General features: G+C 39.1%; 2 protein-coding genes across 2 annotated transcripts; one reads left to right on the top strand and one right to left on the bottom strand.

Moving 5' to 3' along the window:
- Positions 1-1,388: 1,388 nt before the first annotated feature.
- On the top strand, positions 1,389-7,955 carry LOC117388519 (MICOS complex subunit MIC26-like). The gene is made up of 9 exons (XM_033986079.2): positions 1,389-1,433; positions 1,807-1,920; positions 2,358-2,477; positions 4,011-4,043; positions 4,116-4,170; positions 4,681-4,776; positions 5,126-5,217; positions 6,915-7,004; positions 7,245-7,955. The coding sequence occupies exons 1-9, from the start codon at positions 1,416-1,418 to the stop codon at positions 7,284-7,286; spliced, it is 660 nt and encodes a 219-aa protein (XP_033841970.1). The 5' UTR covers positions 1,389-1,415; the 3' UTR covers positions 7,287-7,955.
- A 2,573-nt stretch (positions 7,956-10,528) lies between these two features.
- Positions 10,529-15,385, bottom strand: LOC117388521 (diamine acetyltransferase 1-like). Its single transcript, XM_033986082.2, has 6 exons — positions 15,140-15,385; positions 12,632-12,683; positions 12,420-12,497; positions 11,901-12,002; positions 11,773-11,813; positions 10,529-11,314 (listed from the first exon to the last, which is right to left on the bottom strand). Exons 1-6 carry the CDS (start codon positions 15,200-15,202, stop codon positions 11,138-11,140), a joined length of 513 nt encoding a protein of 170 aa, XP_033841973.1. The 5' UTR covers positions 15,203-15,385; the 3' UTR covers positions 10,529-11,137.
- Between the last annotated feature and the right edge of the window lie 1,193 nt (positions 15,386-16,578).

The following is a 16,578-nucleotide window of genomic DNA, read 5'->3' as shown; positions in this document are numbered from 1 at the left end:
ATTAAAATAAATAAATAAATAAAAAGTAAATAAATAAATAATAAAAATTATCTCCAATTATCTCCTAATCTCCAATTAGGGTATTTTTTTACACAAATGATTACTATTAAATATCGTTTTTGCCGTGCAACCGATGTGTGAAACTTCAAGATCAACAAAATAAAATTTATAGCTCTAAATTTCAAAACATTTGACATATTATGATGTTATAGTTTAAAAAATATTGGAAAGGTAGAGACAGAATAAACGTTTTTTATACCTGCACATATATTCATGGACGTTGACAGACTTTTTAGGGCCAAGGGAAAGATTACATTAAAAACATAACAAACACAATGAATTGTACACTTTTATTGAAGAGCATTGGAGCTCCTTTGTACAATGAAGGACAGGGCTGTACCACCTTATTATTATTATTATTATTATTATTATTATTATTATTATTATTATTATTATTATTATTATTATTATTATTTATTTATTTTATTTTATTTTTTTACCAAGTAGCAAAATGCAGCTCATTTCAGAACTAGCTGGTGCAGAGGTATGGTGTAACATCACTGGCAAACATTACTATAATGGCCTTTATAGATGCCAGTAGGGAATCATGTATGAATATAGAGAATAGAATTGGGCTTCCCTGAGGCAGTTTACATGATGTCATAGCAGTATCTGATAAACCTGACTTTTGTGTCCATGTAAGGCTCTATGAGCAGAAACAGACTTGAGCTTATTAATTAGAATACAGTGATCAAAGACATCAAAAGCTGCTGTGAAGTCTAATACCACAGCTCATGTGTTCTATCACACATGAGCCGTTCCTCTGTCATATATGCCAGAGCACTGCTATGGTGTGGCCCTTTCAGTATGCTCAGCTGGTGGTTGTAGTTCATTAATCTTAAAATGCATCATACATAATTGTTCTAATAGCCAGTGGGAGCAGATTGATTGGTCTACAATTGGAACCAGTGAAAGACTGATGCTGAATTAGTATCAGTTTATCAGTAAGTCTGAATGCAGTGTACATCCCTGGTAGGACATAGGGGCTAGGAGTTGGTTACGATCTTCTCTCATCCCTCTCTCCATCTCTTCTCTTAGACGATGCCTTGTCTCTCCATATTTTGCAGGGACAGTGCTTTGTTCAGCTTCAGCTTTTGTGACAGCTTCTTCTTGGAGGTCTCCAGCCCTGTTTGGCTGTTTTGTTTGTTTTGAACAAGCAGCAACATTGACATTTGCAATACCATGTATGTCTGATTTGCAAAATGTAACTGCACAAAAATGCACGTTTGATTTTAAAATTTAAATTGAATAGGTAAAAAAAACTGCATATCCATAATCCAGTGCAGTGTGCTCCCCCATCCACACGGTGGCGTCAGTGATAATGTTGCTTCTTGTTCACGTTCCACACAGAAGCGATGTCCTACACTAAACTGGTAACATTTTCTACCTTTTCTGACCATTTTCTGATAATTTATAATCATTAAACAGCGCAGAAATATCCAGTTAAAAGCGGGTGTTTGTACAGAACCATGCAGTCTACTGTCCTTTCATCACAATTGTATAAAATGCTCAAAAATCCATAAAAGCTAATGTTAGGCAGATGTTAGCTGCGGCATTAGCACCGCTGGAATCACTTTTTTTTTACTTTTTACATTTTTAACAGCTACAGCAACTTTCAACCTCTCATACGCTTTTATTCCGTGTTTATAAATAACTATTTATTTTAATAACGTTATGTTATTAATCTGTATCCGGTGTATTCTCCGTAAACTGTGTATTCTGTGGCCTGACCCCGGTGTGCTGCAGGTGTCCGTCGGAGGTCCGGGGCTCCTGGGGCTCCTGGGGCTGAGCAGCGGCCCGGTGCTGGCGGCCTCAGACGGGAAGAAGAAGCCCTCTCCCCCCGTCATGAGGCTGGAGGAGGCAAGTCCCTACGGGGTCCGAATAAACTGAAGGAAAGCTAGATCACATAGCATTGTAATCAACTAGTCAAGTGCGCTCTTGGGACACTTTTTCAATGAATACATGACTATATACCGTGAGATTAAATGGTAGTACTTTGTTTTTAGTCCCATGTGTCTTATATGTGTGTAATCTCTCAGTGTCCAGTAGGTTCCATAGTGGTTCATGGGTCGATATTAGTCTATGTGTCTTATACTTGTTCTGATATAGCTCAAGGTCATTCTAAAGCTATTAAGGAAAGGTTCATTTCTGTCCTGTCAATGGGACTTTTGTAGTATCAATTAGTACCTGCTCAGATGAGTATCTAGTTTCATTACTAGTATCGAGTAGTATTTGATTATCGATACTTTTTCAATCCTACCAGTTTATATATTCTTTGTTTTGGTTCCATTTTGCAGTTGCCGTCTCTGTACACTCGCCCTGAAGAGGTCCAATGCCCAGAGCCTGAGTCCAACGCATTCGAGGAGAAAGTGTCTTTGCTCAGAAACTGGATGGAGCCGTACTCCAACCAGTGCCAAGTGAGAAACCAGTACTGAACACTCTTTTATCATGATTATATTTGAAATCAGACCTATTCTGCAAAATTTACTTTTTAGAGCTTTTAACCATATTACAGGTGTTTCTTATTTACTCACCTGAAGTTGCATTTGGAGTGATTTGTACATGTTTGAGCAATTTTTAATCTTATTTTCAAGATCACTTGCCACAAGTCACTTGCCAATTATCTGCCGTTTTCACCACCACCACCGGCACATGCCCATTGCTCTGTACTTACTTCTTTAAGCAATTTTTTTTTCTTAATTGGTGATACTCACAGGGTTCGGCAGCGTTGCGTAGTAATTTTGGTTCAAATGAAAAAAAAATAGTTGCTTGCTAGTAATAAAAGCCAAAGTTAAATATGTGAACTGGACAAAACGTTGTAGGAGTGAAGATGTTTTTTTCTGCTCATCCAAGCCGCTTCTTCATTTCTGAAACGTCTTCCCTCCTAAGTTTTGTCCAGTTGACAGATTTTGGATTTTACTATGGACGGCCTGGACGACTGGAGGATTTCACAGACTGTTGCTCGCTAGTGTGATGTGCAGCTATTCATAAGAGGTGGCGACAGCATGCGGCGCTTTGTTGTGAAGATGTTTACGACGACATCAGCTCCCGTTGGGCACCTCAGTTTTTCCCGGTGTTGTACCTACTCCGCCATTAGCCAAACCGGAAGTTTTCCCTCAGTTTTTCTAACATGGAAGTTAGCAGCTTTGTTTCTTTTATTAAGTCATTTTAGATGAATATTGCGATTTAAAATGTGCAAATTATAACATAATGATTCATGGGTCTCATAGATTATAAATATATAACAATAGGTCTGTTTTAAACTATTATTTAGTCCCTGTGAAAAGTAAAGACTTGAGTTTTATTCAACAGTTTTTATCAAATACAGAGTTTTTGGATTTGATTTAAGTAATAATTATCACCACTAAGTCAAGTCAGGATCCAGAGGTTATCCAAATTTATATATTATGTAAAACAGACTCTTATGAGATTTTAGCCATGTTATTAATAGTATTACCTTCTCAAAAACATATCTGGACTTGTGTTTTATTTATTCACACATTTGAATAACCCTGCATTATTAGTCTGCTCAAAATGCTCTGTTCCACCTTGTGATGTCATGAAGAGGTAGTTTTTAAGTTAAGTTACATTTCACCTTTTGTTCAGTAGCGATGGCCAGTTCCAGGGCTGAAATTATCCAAATGATTCCTGTGAAGGTGGAACAGTGTGTTCTGTTTGAAAGAAGAACTCGGCCTAAATGTGCAGGGTTTGTGCGTTAAACATGAGTGAATGAAACGAAGCACAACTCTACGTATGTTTGTGTTGAGGAAACAACATTATAACATAGATCAGAAAATAGTAAACCAAATAAAAATATTGTTTATCACAGCTTTTAATCAGTACTTGTCTTGCTCCTGGCCAGAACAGATTTAACCCAGAGACATTGAAGGACAGGTCAGATGTAGAGGACATGCTTCCGCTTGGTTCAATAACTTTTTTTTTTTTCCCAGAAAACAGGTCAAGCAGCGTTTGACAAAGTGGAGGTGAGTGAACTATCTTTGTCAGTGGTTTAAATTAGGCCATAAAAGTTCATTCCAAGTGTTTTGTTTTTGCAGAGCGCCTACAAAAGAGTGGAGCCAACAATAAACTCTTCAGTCACAGCCGTCACAGGTACACATATTCCCCAAAAAGACAGAATAACCTCAAACTCACTGTACAAGAGACTGTTAAAACAAACTTTAAACCAACTGAATTTAAAGCAGACTTTTTTTTTTTTTTTTTTACTTTTCAGAGCTTTAACCATGTTATAATTGTTTTCACTCACCATTTACTCACCTGAAGTTGTATTTGGGGTGATTTGAGCATATTTCAGCAAACTTTAATCACTTATTTTCAAGACGTCCTTGTTCCAAACAACTAAAAATGAATCAGGCTACACGATAACTAGCCTATAACTGGACCAGGACTAGACCAGGACTAGACCAGGACTAGACCAGGACTAGACCAGGACTAGACCAGGACTAGACCAGGACTAGACCAGGACTAGACCAGGACTAGACCAGGACTAAACAATCACTAAACAATCACTAAACAAGGACTAAACTAGTATTTAGGTAGAACTAATCCAGGACTAAACTCAGCCCTAAACCTGGATCGTTGTGATTCTTGTGTTTGTTGCAGATGTGTACCGGTTTTTGAGTGACCCGCCCTCAAACTTCTACCCCAGTGTGGCTGCAATCGGCTTCTCTGGATTCTTAGGACTTTACCTCGCCAAAGGCACGAACCAGAGCAAATGTACAAGTTAACTGGGAAAAACATGAGAAAGAAGACTGAAATCTGAACTTTAAACTCATCTAAGAACATGTTTGTAGAGGCCTAAACTACAGGGTTAGCAGTTTTTACATGGAATAAGACCCCGCGGAGACACAGGGAGGGCATCTGACACATGGAGATGTGTCAGAACAACATGAAAAATTTAGTAAGATAGTGAACTTTGTATAGTGGTCAATAAAATTCAGTATTAACCGTAGTCGTAATCATCATATATGCTTGTTTGTGAATTTTGTCTCCTGTCTACCTGTGAATTGACAGGTGAATAATTCAAATTGTTCACCGTGTGTTGCAGGTTCCAGACTGAAGCGTTTGGCGTTTCCTCTCGGCCTTGTGGCTCTGAGCTCCTCCATGTTTTACCCACAACAGGCCGCTGCTCTGCTCAAGGTCCGAGCTCTATAATGAAGCACTTCTTTCTATGGCTCTGCATAGAATCTCGTTTGAGTCCTGGTTTAATCTCCGTTTAGACCTATTTTAGTTCTAGATTAGTCCCAGTTTGGAACAACTTTTGATCCTGGGTTAGTACTAGTTGTAATGAATATAATTGAAATGACCTGGTTCAGTCCTGTTTAGACCCGGTTTAGTCATGGGTTAGTCATGGGTTAGTCATGGGTTAGACCTGGTTTGGACCTGGTTTGGACCTGGTTTGGATCTGGTTTGGATCTGGTTTGGATCTGGTTTGGACCTGGTTTAGACGTGGTTTAGACCTGGTTTAGACCTGGTTGGACTTGTTTCTCACAATAGCTGCTGATAACAGTTCTGTACAGTCATTGTTACTCTGTGTGTTAAATTCCACACAGAAGAACAATGTCTGAAAATGCTCAGAAATCGTGACTAGACCCAAAGAACCAGATTCATCTGGATTTTGTTTAAAATGCACTTCTGTTTTGAGCAGAAGAGCAGTGATAGAACTACTGGTTTTAATTTGTGCAGTGTGTTTCATAAACTATTAAACTAGGACTAAACTAGGACTGAACCAGGACTGAACCAGGACTGAACCAGGACTGAACCAGGACTGAACCAGGACTTAAATTAGGACTGAACCAGGACTTAAATTAGGACTGAACCAGGACTGAACCAGGACTGAACCAGGACTGAACCAGGACTGAACCAGGACTTAAATTAGGACTGAACCAGGACTGAACCAGGACTGAACCAGGACTGAACCAGGACTGAACCAGGACTGAACTCTTTGAAATGGATTGGCAGCCATCTGTTTTGACTTAAAATATATATTTTTAGTAGCAGCAGCAGCACTAGCACTATTACTTTGTAGTACAGTTGACCTTGTATAGTAGTAACTGTTTAAAAGTAATTCTTACGTCACAGTGGCACATTCCAAACCAGTGACTTGACAAAGAAAAAGAGGAAATGTAGTTCACAGGACGAGACGGAGACTTCCTGAGTTCAAACAGTTCAGATCTGAGTCTCTAAATGCACACCAATTTAGCTCATTCATACTGCCATTGTGTCACTGGGCCAGACACTTCACCCACCTCAGTGTGTAATTGATGTATGAGTGGGTGGAGCTCGGAGACAGGGTTGCCAGATTTTCAGAGAGAAACAAGCAACCAAGCATTAAACAAAATCCCCCCAAAATTGCCCCCTACTGTGTTTAGACTAAACCAGAGCTAAACTATGCCTAATCAGGACTAAAACTAGGAGTAAACCCAGACTAAAACAGAGCTAAAACCAGGGCTAAAACTGTAGCTAAACTAAGGCTAAAAACAGGACTAAAACCGGATTGAAACCCGGACTAAAAAAACAACTAAGTGAAGATTGTGCCGCTGCTAAACAGTGATTAATGAGATGTGCATATTAACTTATTTACATTGTTAGCTTTGGCATATTTCTGTCACTACTTTGTGTATTAGTTAATCTTTGTAACAGAACTGGGCTAAACCAGGTCTAACCCAAGGCCTAACCAGGACTAAAACATAACTAAAACCAGGGCTAAAATCAGGACTTAACAGATCAAAGACAGGACAAAACTTACTAAACCAGGACTAAAACCAGGATTAAACCTGGTCTAAACTGTGCCTGAAAGTGCATCTCTAAATGTGTATTATCTCATTGTTTTTCAGTTAAGTCGTGATCAGGCCTGTGCCTTGTATCAACAGAGCAAAGTTACTGTTGAACAAGTCTGGAAAGATCCTCCCTTTACCAACAAAAAGGTTTGTACAAAGTGTTTTTGTTCAGAGTCAATTTTGAAATGTCAAATTGTAACAAACTAGTTTGGACAGACAGAAAAACAACTCGATATGGAGATTGCAATGTTGGAAGTGTGTGTACTGAAGAGGTCAGAGGAGCAGAGGAGGGAATATATGGTACAGTTAGGTGGTGTGAGAGCAGAGGAGAGGGTCAGGTGGAGCAGAGGATGGTGAGATTATAATATAGTTTTGTTTCTTTTTCAGTCTGAAGATAAAGAGTCCAAGGGGAACGCCACGTCGAGTTGAGATTTAAACATTATGAACATCAAGTTTGTTTTTTCAGGATTTGTCCATGAACACATCATACCGACACATCTCAACGTTACTTTTGTTTTTACAGTATTCTGTCTCACTCCAAAACAGGTCACTGAAACAGGAAAGACCATAAACAAGGCACCAAACAGCCAAAACATGACTATACCATCACTGTGAGAAGGTCCAGCATCTGGTTTAGTCCTGGTTTAAACCTGGTTCTTACATGTTTTTTTTCCCATCACTCCTGGTTAAGACCTGATTTATACTGCACTTAGATGACACTTAGTCATGCTTTAGACCTGGTTTAGGCCTGGTTTAGGCCTGGTTTAGACCTGGTTTAAACCTAGTTTAGACTTAGTTTAGACCTGGTTCAGACCTAGTTTAGACCTGGTTTAGACCTGGTTTATTCCTGGTTTAGACCTGGTTTAGTTCTGGGTTGGTCCTGGTTTATTCCTGGTGTAGACTGTGTATTCTATAATGTTGTGGCTGGTTGGTGCAGGTTTTTGAGTTGTCTTAAATGTATTAAAGGTTTTTGCACTTTTATTTTGATGGGTCCAAGTACCTGCACATTCCCTTTAATTTACTGTGAAATAAAGTGTCTAATGATGATGATAATGTCTGTAAATACTAAGTTTTATTTTAATTAAAGCTAAGCTAACTAAATTTTGCCTTTGTCTTTGATTCTATATGTAAATAAACTACAACTTACAGATCTAAAGCAGGACTACCCTTGGTCTAACCTACAACTAAACCAGGACTATAACCGATATGAGACAATACTGAGAAAAGAACTACACCTCTAGAACTAAATCAGAACAAATCCAAGACTAAACAAGGCCCAAACCAGGACTAGGAACAAACTTGGACTAGTAGTAGAAGCAGAGGCAGCAGTAGTAGAAGTTGTTTTAATTCATGTCTTGTGAAATGTTTTATTTCTGTTTTATTGTATTTGGTCTGGACTTTATCATTTTAAATAGGTCTTATCTTTATGTTGTCATCATAAACAGGTTATATTATATAAACTGCTGATCATTTGACCCAGTGACCAACAATTACCAGAAGAAAACAGCAGATGTGTGTCGGATGCCCTCCCATCCTGCCGTATCCCTGTGTGCCAGATGCCCTCCCCTTTCCCTCTTTTCCCTCATTATCAGCAGATGAGTGTATTTCCTGAGACAGAGGTGCTGTGTTGTTCCACTGGTTTATCTCTTGTTCAGGGTCAAAGTGTAACTCTTTAAACCCAAGGTGAGACCAACCGAAAATATAATCCCCCATGAACTCAAAGATCAAAACAAGGAGCACATGTGTCAAAACGTCTAAAGCACATGTGTCAAACTCAAGGCCTGGGGGCCAAATGCGGCCCGCGAGAAGATAAATTAAAAGGCATGACTGTCATTTTAAAATAAGTCTATGCTGCTTTAATGTTTGCACTGACAATAAACTAATGAGATTTTCCAGGCAAGTGGAACTGAGAAATATTTGCAAATAATCATCACAAAATGTTCATGAAGAGGAAAATTGTCGGCGTGAAAGGAAGTTGGAAGGAAGAAAGGTGAAGGTGAAAACAAGTTTGTGCTTTGAGGAGAAATACCTGTATGTTTTTTGTGTTATGAGGCGGGGTCGACATTTTGGCACCAAACATGGAGCTAAGTATGCAAAAGTTAGTCTGCAAGAAAAACAATAAACTGTCCAATAATTAAAAGTCTGTAAAAGGCTGTATTTGAAGCAGAGCTGAAGGTTTGTGAGCAGGTGTGTCCCGACCAGAAACACACTTTTAAAAATGTCAGTTTATCACAGAAACCGTTATTTAACAAGTTTAAAAGTTGTTATATTTATTTTACATGACATTTATTTACATTTAGTGACATTTATCCTGCCGCACAGTTACATCTGGCCCTTGATGGCGGCCATTTTGCTGATCTGGCCCTCGGCAAAAATGAGTTTGACGCCCCTGGTCTAAAGGAAACAGACACTCACGACTCTCAAATGTGATTCCACTGGTTTAAATCCACATGATCTGACCCTAAGAGTCCACTTTCTCTCTTTTATACAGTCTATTTACTAAAGACACTTCAGAAAGGATTTTACACACATGATATGGCAACCCAGAGCGAGGGCCTCATTCTGCTTTTTGATTGGAGAAACTAAACCCTCCTTGTTGTAACACTACCGTTGTTATCAGTAAAGCCTGTTTTGGATTTGTTTACATCACATCCAGTCAAAATAAAGGTTCAGTGGAGGTTAGTGACTGCAGTAGTGGTATTTTTCCTCAGGTATCTACTGGAGGAGGGTCATGTTTAAAGTAGCAGAGACACTTGCCTCATAGGAGTTACAAAGTAGGAAAAACCCTTTATTCAGTGATGATTTTTGTAAAGGGCCCGTATTACACTGTTTTCTGATCTGTGTCCTAATGTTTTCTCATTACAAACAGACCTGGAGTTGTGTTTTGTTTCATTCACACACGTTTAACACACAAACCCTGCAGATTTAGGCTGAGTTATTTTAATAATAATAATAATTTCAGACCTGGAATTGTCTCTAAACTAAAGGTAAAAGGGGCTGTTAACTTCAAAATTATCGCTTCATGACATCACAAGGTGGAACAGATCATTTTGCGCTTGGGAGATGTAACAGACTAATAATAAAGAGTTATTCAAATGTGTGAATGAAACAAAACACAACTCCAGGTCTGTCATCTTTAATAAGCATCAGCGGGTTTTGTTAAAGTAAAAAAGTAAAAAGTAAAGTAAATAGTAATTCTGTACAGATTGCTCTCACTGCAGCTCAGTCTTTGTTATCTTGGCCTACATTACCAGTTGTATAATACTCCCTACAACGGAAGCAGAGCCAGACTGAACTGCACTAGACTGGAATGGACAACACTATCACAGACTGTTGAGGGTCATGTCTCCAGGTGCTGGGGTCGGTACTGATAGTAAATAATGTAAACTTCTTCTGCATTAGAACTCCAGCGTCATGTCTCTTCAGCTCCCGGGCTATTACTATTTATTCTATAGCATAGTATTCATCTAATATATGTATAAAAACTACTTTACTATCTTAGCTTTCACTACTGGCCATTTCATTGGGTACAGGATCTGTCAGTTCTTTATGGTCAGATAACATCAGCTGCAAAGTATCAACAACTGTAACTGAAGTGCACCTCTGAACACCAGATTAGTGTTTCTGTTTTAGTAAAAGTTAAAACTTCAAAATAACATGAACACATTGTTAGAGTTAATTAAACAGCTTTATTAAGATGATTTCCATATATACGATACATCAAGTTCTACACAAGATTATGATGAGATAGACCCCAACTCACTGAACCATGGAACCAGTGACCTTTGAGTTTGTGGGCGACTGCTGCACCCCTGAGCCACTGATGCCCCTTTAATCAGACTGTTTTGAGTTCCATAGTTAAACACACACAGATTATATACTAAAAATAGCTCTAAAACTACGATTACAAAAAAAAGTTTTCCCTTTTTCCTAAACTGAGAACAGAACCTATCCCCGCTGGCCTCTGATTGGCCTCTGCCCCAAACTCCTCCCTCACTGTTCACTCGCTAGTCTCTCACTCCTCCCCCTGTGTCTCCTCTCTCCCCCTCCTCTTTCTCCCTCTCCTTTCCTCTCTTTTACCCTTTCTGACTCCTCCACCTCTCCTCACTCAGGGGCAGAGGCTATCCACCCCTCCTCCCCCTCTCCTCCTCCCTACCCTCATTTCTCCCAAGCAGAGGCCATCTTGATTTGGCTCTCCTTGTCTAAGCAGTACAGTCTCCATCCCTCCCTCTGCCCTCCTCTCCTCCCTCCTCTCCACCTCCCCCTTTCCTCTCTCTCTCTCACTCCTCCCGAGCAGAGGCCATCTTGACTAGGCTCTCCTTGTCAAAGCGGTACAGTCTCCATCCCTCCTCCTGGGACAGATCTTCGGCTCCTCTGCGTTTGTAGAACTGTATTGAAGACTCGTTGTTCTCGGCCACCACAAACATCATACCACTGCAGCGAGTCTTCATCGCCAGCTACAAAATAAAACCGGAAACTCAGCAACTGCAGTGACATTTCACAATAAAAGCCTCAACTGAATGCAATCAATGGCTTGTGTTGCTGTTTTAACTTTCCCCTGGTCCATATCTCTAATTACTGGGCCTATTCACATGAAACAAAAACTGACTCACACTGTCAGTGTAAATGAACAAAAGTCAAATGATTTTTTTTACAGCTTCAGAAAGTAGTTTCATTATTCAACCCCAAAGACGTGATTGTTGTCAGGTGAGAGGACTTAAGTCATAAGATTAATGACAAGTTTGTGGAGCCAATCTCAAACAAATAAGGGAGAATGTTCAACATTTGTGGGTCTGACGTTTGGAGATTGAATATCCCATAGAGTTCCATAGGCCCCTGCACACCATCTGAAATGATCATATTCTAAAACTAAATTTATTTTGAGTTGACAAAGTATAAAGATTTGTGTACTTACGTCACTGAGATGTCTCATGATGTGAGAGCCAATCCCCAGACCTGAGAAACAAAAACATCTGACAGTTAACCCCCACTACTAACAATAGTAATAGCAGTGTAGTAGTAGTAATAGTAGTAGTATCTTACCTCTGTACTCCTGGGTGATGAAGAAGTCCTCCAGGTACAGCTGCTTCCCGACCCAGGGGTCATAGGTGAAGTAGTACATGGCAAAGCCCACCACCTCCAGACCTGCATAGGGACAAAGAAAACCATGAGACATGGGAGGGCATCTGACACACAGGAAGGGCATTTGACACGCAAGTACATTGTAGAGATGTAAACTACAGGGTTAGTTACCAGGCCTAAAACCAAGCCTGGACCAAGACTAAAACCAGATCTAAAACCAGGTCTTATCTTGGACTAAAACCGAGTCTGAATCAAGGCTCTATACCCAGGTCTTTATGCTATAAACTGGGTCTAAACCAGGACTAAATGGGCTCAAACCAGGACCAAATCAAAATGTCTGAATGCTCCCTTTAATGAGGTAGTACTTGAAGGTTTAGAGCTGGCGTCAGAAAAACTGGCCCTGAAGTACACTTCAATGTCTGTCTTTCCCTTCACTGCTCTGAGCTCGTGTTGTGTTCAGTGTCTGTCTGTGATTTTTACCGTCACTGCTCTGAGGCTGCAGCTCAGCGATGACACAGTGATAGAACGGAGTGTCACCGAAGCCATCCTCCAGGAGATCTGACCAAAATACAAAATACAGAGACATTTAATATACAGGGCTTAACTTTAGAATACACGTAAACCAGAGACTAAATCAGTGACTAAGGATACATCTGTTTATGGCTAATCTTATACGTTATAAACAAGCTCACCTTGCTCAGTGAGCGTCACCTGGTTCTCCATTTCTTCATATTTGGCAAGTTCCTAAAAGAGGCAAAAAGAATATATTTGGACTGGTGTAATAGTCACTTTGTTACATGTACGTTACAAGACAGCTTCATTATAGCTTTGACAATTATTACTCAGAACAGACAGCTGCAACTAGATTTGTGAGCGCTGTTATTGCTGGGTATCTGAGAACATGACAACATTCTATAGGCCAGTTGATACTTGCAGTCACATAACTCTGGGGGTGTTCTATATGTATGTTTATGGCGGAATGTTCAGCAGCTACAATAGTGACCATATGCGCACATTGATAGACACCGACAAATACGTTTTAAGATCCAAGTCTAAAAACTCATGGAAAAAATACAAAATTTATTTAAACAGCGCATTTTCAGGAGTCTGTGATCAATCTGAGTGTTCATGGTTCTGTTCAGGGGTTCAGGATTTTCAACAAAAGGTGAGAGTGACTAACTGAAAAACTGTTGGCTAATGCTAGCTAGCTTGTGACTGTACGGTTATTTGAGAGGCACTTGTTTAACAGTAAATGAGCTCATCTGTTGCAGTTCCAACTAAGTTTGGTTCTATTCAAATCTTACAAATTAAAATTTAAAAATTCTACCTAGGTCTCAAAAAAGGACCAAACCAGATCTAAACCAGGACTAAGGTCAAACTAGACCAGACTGAACTTGAGCAGGGTTCACAGATGTTTTTGTCATGTGACCAAAGCTGTCTGGCAAATGGGGTCAAAGGTTGTGCTCCGTAATCTCTACAGGAGATTAGCAGATGCTCAGCTCACCACTCAGCGCCGAAAAGCAAAACAATGATGGATTTTGAGAACTGTCATCCAAACTTAAAGGTAAATCAGACAGGACCTAGGGCTGCGCCAGGAACTAAACCAGGGTTTAGGGTGTCATTTTCTGAGTTTCAGCCCAGTTCAAGTTCAAATGTAGACTTGGTTTGGTCCTGTTCCAGTTCTGGTTTAGTTCCAGTTTTGAAGTGGTGATTGTGAAGTGTAAGTGAGGACTTTGCAATAAATTGTGTATAATCTTTTTTTCATCAGATGTTGTGGCTGGGGGTTCAAATGCACTAAACCTGAATGGACTGTACATTATTAAGAAATATCACAGAATCTCCCAAATCAAGTCTAAAGTAGGCCAGAGCTTTTAAAGCCTCTTTGCGAGATGTTTTTCACTTCTATAGTCTATAGAACATTTGTAAAGGATATGATCAATCTCAATTAAGGTTTGGAAAATCAAAACTAGATCCTAATATGTGCAGGTACTGATACTAAAAAGTCTCTTTCAGAAAAGAATCTTTCCTGAATATCTTTAGAATGACCATGAGTTGTATCACAACAAATATAAGACACATAGACTGGTATACACCCATGGACCACTATGGAACATACCTGGACCACTGAGGGATTACACACATACAAGTATACATAGGTCTACACAAAGTAAAAAATAATTGTGGAAAACACAGAATCATGATACTAGATAGACTTCAACACGTTTAAATGGCAGCTCAGCAGATGTCAAGGTAAACTGCATATTTAGTATGCAGTTTGAGCTTTATTATAGTCTCAAATGCAAAAGGCTGCGTTTACAACCCTTTTCAGAGGTGGGTAGTAGTACACAGTATTTATTCAGTTAAATTTACTTGAGGATCTTCTACTTAAGTAATTTTAAAGTAACAGTACTCTTGAATAGAAGTTGTGGTTTATGTAACAATATGAAATAATTTGAACATTTGCGTTTCTTGCAGCTCCTTTAGGTATGATTTAATTTGTCTCATTTTTGTGTCTATTCTTTGTTACATCAGGACAGTTGCTGTTTAAGTCACTTTTCTTTGAACAGTACTTCATAAACACACTCTGCTCTCTCTGACGCGGAAGTAGGTCGTCTCTGTAAACAAAAGGACCCGGAATTTTCCACTTGACTCAGAAGATTACGTTTCACGGGTGTTCAGTTACAATGTACAAGGTCTTACGGATATATTTTGCAATAATAAGGACTGGAAATTGCCTACAAGGCCTAAACCACGAAATAAAATGGAGTTATAAAGTAATAAACCCTGGACTAATCCGAGATCATAAAAGGACTAAACAAGAACTAAACTAAGCCAGACTTTGTCATCAGTTAATTACAAGATAATACAGTTGAACAATCTTTTTGACTGTATATAGATTATTATAACATATACAGTCTGTTTTAAAGGAGAGGTAAAACCGGACTAAACCTGATTATACCCACATGTTTTAATAAAGAGGAAGCGGAGACAAAGCCTGTTATAACCGAAGAGCCGTTTGTTGAAGCTAATACGAAATGCGATAAAACACAAAATCTACGTACAGTTTAAACGAGTTTTCAACGTTTGCTTGTAAAAATCAATATAAATGCGTCATTTGTTCGGGTTGCCATCGTTATTACGCGTGAATTATACCGTTTTAATCCGTCTACGTGGCGGATTATCGTCGGCCTCGCACCCACCTTCACCAGTCGTAAGATATCGGGCACATCCTTGGGTTCAGCTTTTCGCAATTTATACTCCATTTTCTTCTTTTACTCTTTTTTCCTTTCGTGAGAAGTCCTCTGTATGTGAAGTGGAAGATTAGATGTTTCTTCATTCGCTTGAGAGTGGCTTTCCCCCCACAATCAGCCTATGGTCGGGTCGCGTTGGTCGACACAAGTACATACGGCAACTCTCAGCCCGCGCGGCTCTTTCCTCAACTGCCCCCGAGCCCCGGAACAGCGCTTATATACCCCGGCACGCGCTTAGCTCTTATTGGTCAACCAGGGTTTTGGTGTCGCCTTCAGTCCGCCTCTCGACCAATCAGCGTTCAAATACTCACGTGACGATTTGTTTTTGTTTTTACACAGAAGAAGGTTAGGGATTTTGTGATTTTTAAATGTTTTTTGCTATATTTATGGTGTAATTAACAAAATATAACAACGCAAAGAACCCAAGGTCAAATGCAGAGTGTGCGTAGAGTGCTCCAATGTAAACAAAAGCAGAGGTTACTTGATACTTGAGCTGAGATGGAGTACTCAAGTATATTCAAGTAAAATGTACTGGTACCAGATGGTGGAAAGAGCACTGCAAATCTGTATTCAAGTAAAACTACAGTTACCTGGCGAAATGTAGTAAATTACAAGCACAAGTACTGCTACCAAATTTGCACTTAATTTTCCGCAGGTCACTTGAATGATTCCATGGAAACAGAAAGTTAAAATCATATCTCAGAATATACTCCGTGAAAATATATATGTTCTGTGCCATGCTGTGGAAGATTATAGTCAAAGGAACAGCATTTCCATGGAAACAAGCAAGTACCACTGTGAGTGGTGCTGAAAGACAGGTAGGTGGAGCCCGCCCCCTGCTGCCATGAACAGAGCAGCAGCCCCACTGTAGGGGACGAAATAAATGCGCAAATAATAATATGAACATGAACAGTAGTGATATTTAAATGTTTATTGAAGAACAGCAGAGCGGGCCACACTTTGATCTGTGGAGAGAAAAAACATAAACGTTTTATTAAAGCTTAAAAATCAAATAAAATACTGATGATTAAATAAGCCTAACGTATAACTCACATAACTCATATAGCCATAGTTGCTCTTTTTTAATTGAAATAATACATATAAACTCAAACAATAATTATAATATACATTGAAGGTAGAAGCTAGACAATATAAACAAGCATTTGGCATCAAGGTAAACACTTGAATTGAAGCAAATTATACAGAAATTCAACACAGGAACACTGAACACGTAAATTTAAAATCTTAATTGTTTTGTTGCTTTAAACGGTTTTGTTTAGTTGTGCATATCACTGAAAGGTTTTTTTATTATGCACTCTTCTCTTTTATTGTTAATTTTATGATGATTATTTGTGATTATTAATGTTTTGATATGTTGTATTGTGATT

This window comes from Periophthalmus magnuspinnatus, chromosome 20, assembly GCF_009829125.3.
Source record: "Periophthalmus magnuspinnatus isolate fPerMag1 chromosome 20, fPerMag1.2.pri, whole genome shotgun sequence".
NCBI classification, from domain to species: domain Eukaryota; kingdom Metazoa; phylum Chordata; class Actinopteri; order Gobiiformes; family Gobiidae; genus Periophthalmus; species Periophthalmus magnuspinnatus.
The sequence above is the reverse complement of the archived record's forward strand: the minus strand, read 5'-3'. Positions and strand labels throughout refer to the sequence as shown.

Coding starts and splice junctions, on each gene's coding strand:
- LOC117388519 (XM_033986079.2), top strand. Junction 4,044..4,115: donor CAGCGTTTGACAAAGTGGAG/GTGAGTGAACTA, acceptor TTGTTTTTGCAG/AGCGCCTACAAAAGAGTGGA. Junction 4,171..4,680: donor TTCAGTCACAGCCGTCACAG/GTACACATATTC, acceptor TGTTTGTTGCAG/ATGTGTACCGGTTTTTGAGT.
- LOC117388521 (XM_033986082.2), bottom strand. CDS start 15,202: ATGGAGTATAAATTGCGAAAAGCTGAACCCAAGGATGTGCCCGATATC. Junction 12,684..15,139: donor ATATCTTACGACTGGTGAAG/GTGGGTGCGAGG, acceptor TGCCTCTTTTAG/GAACTTGCCAAATATGAAGA. Junction 12,003..12,419: donor GCAGCCTCAGAGCAGTGACG/GTAAAAATCACA, acceptor GTCCCTATGCAG/GTCTGGAGGTGGTGGGCTTT.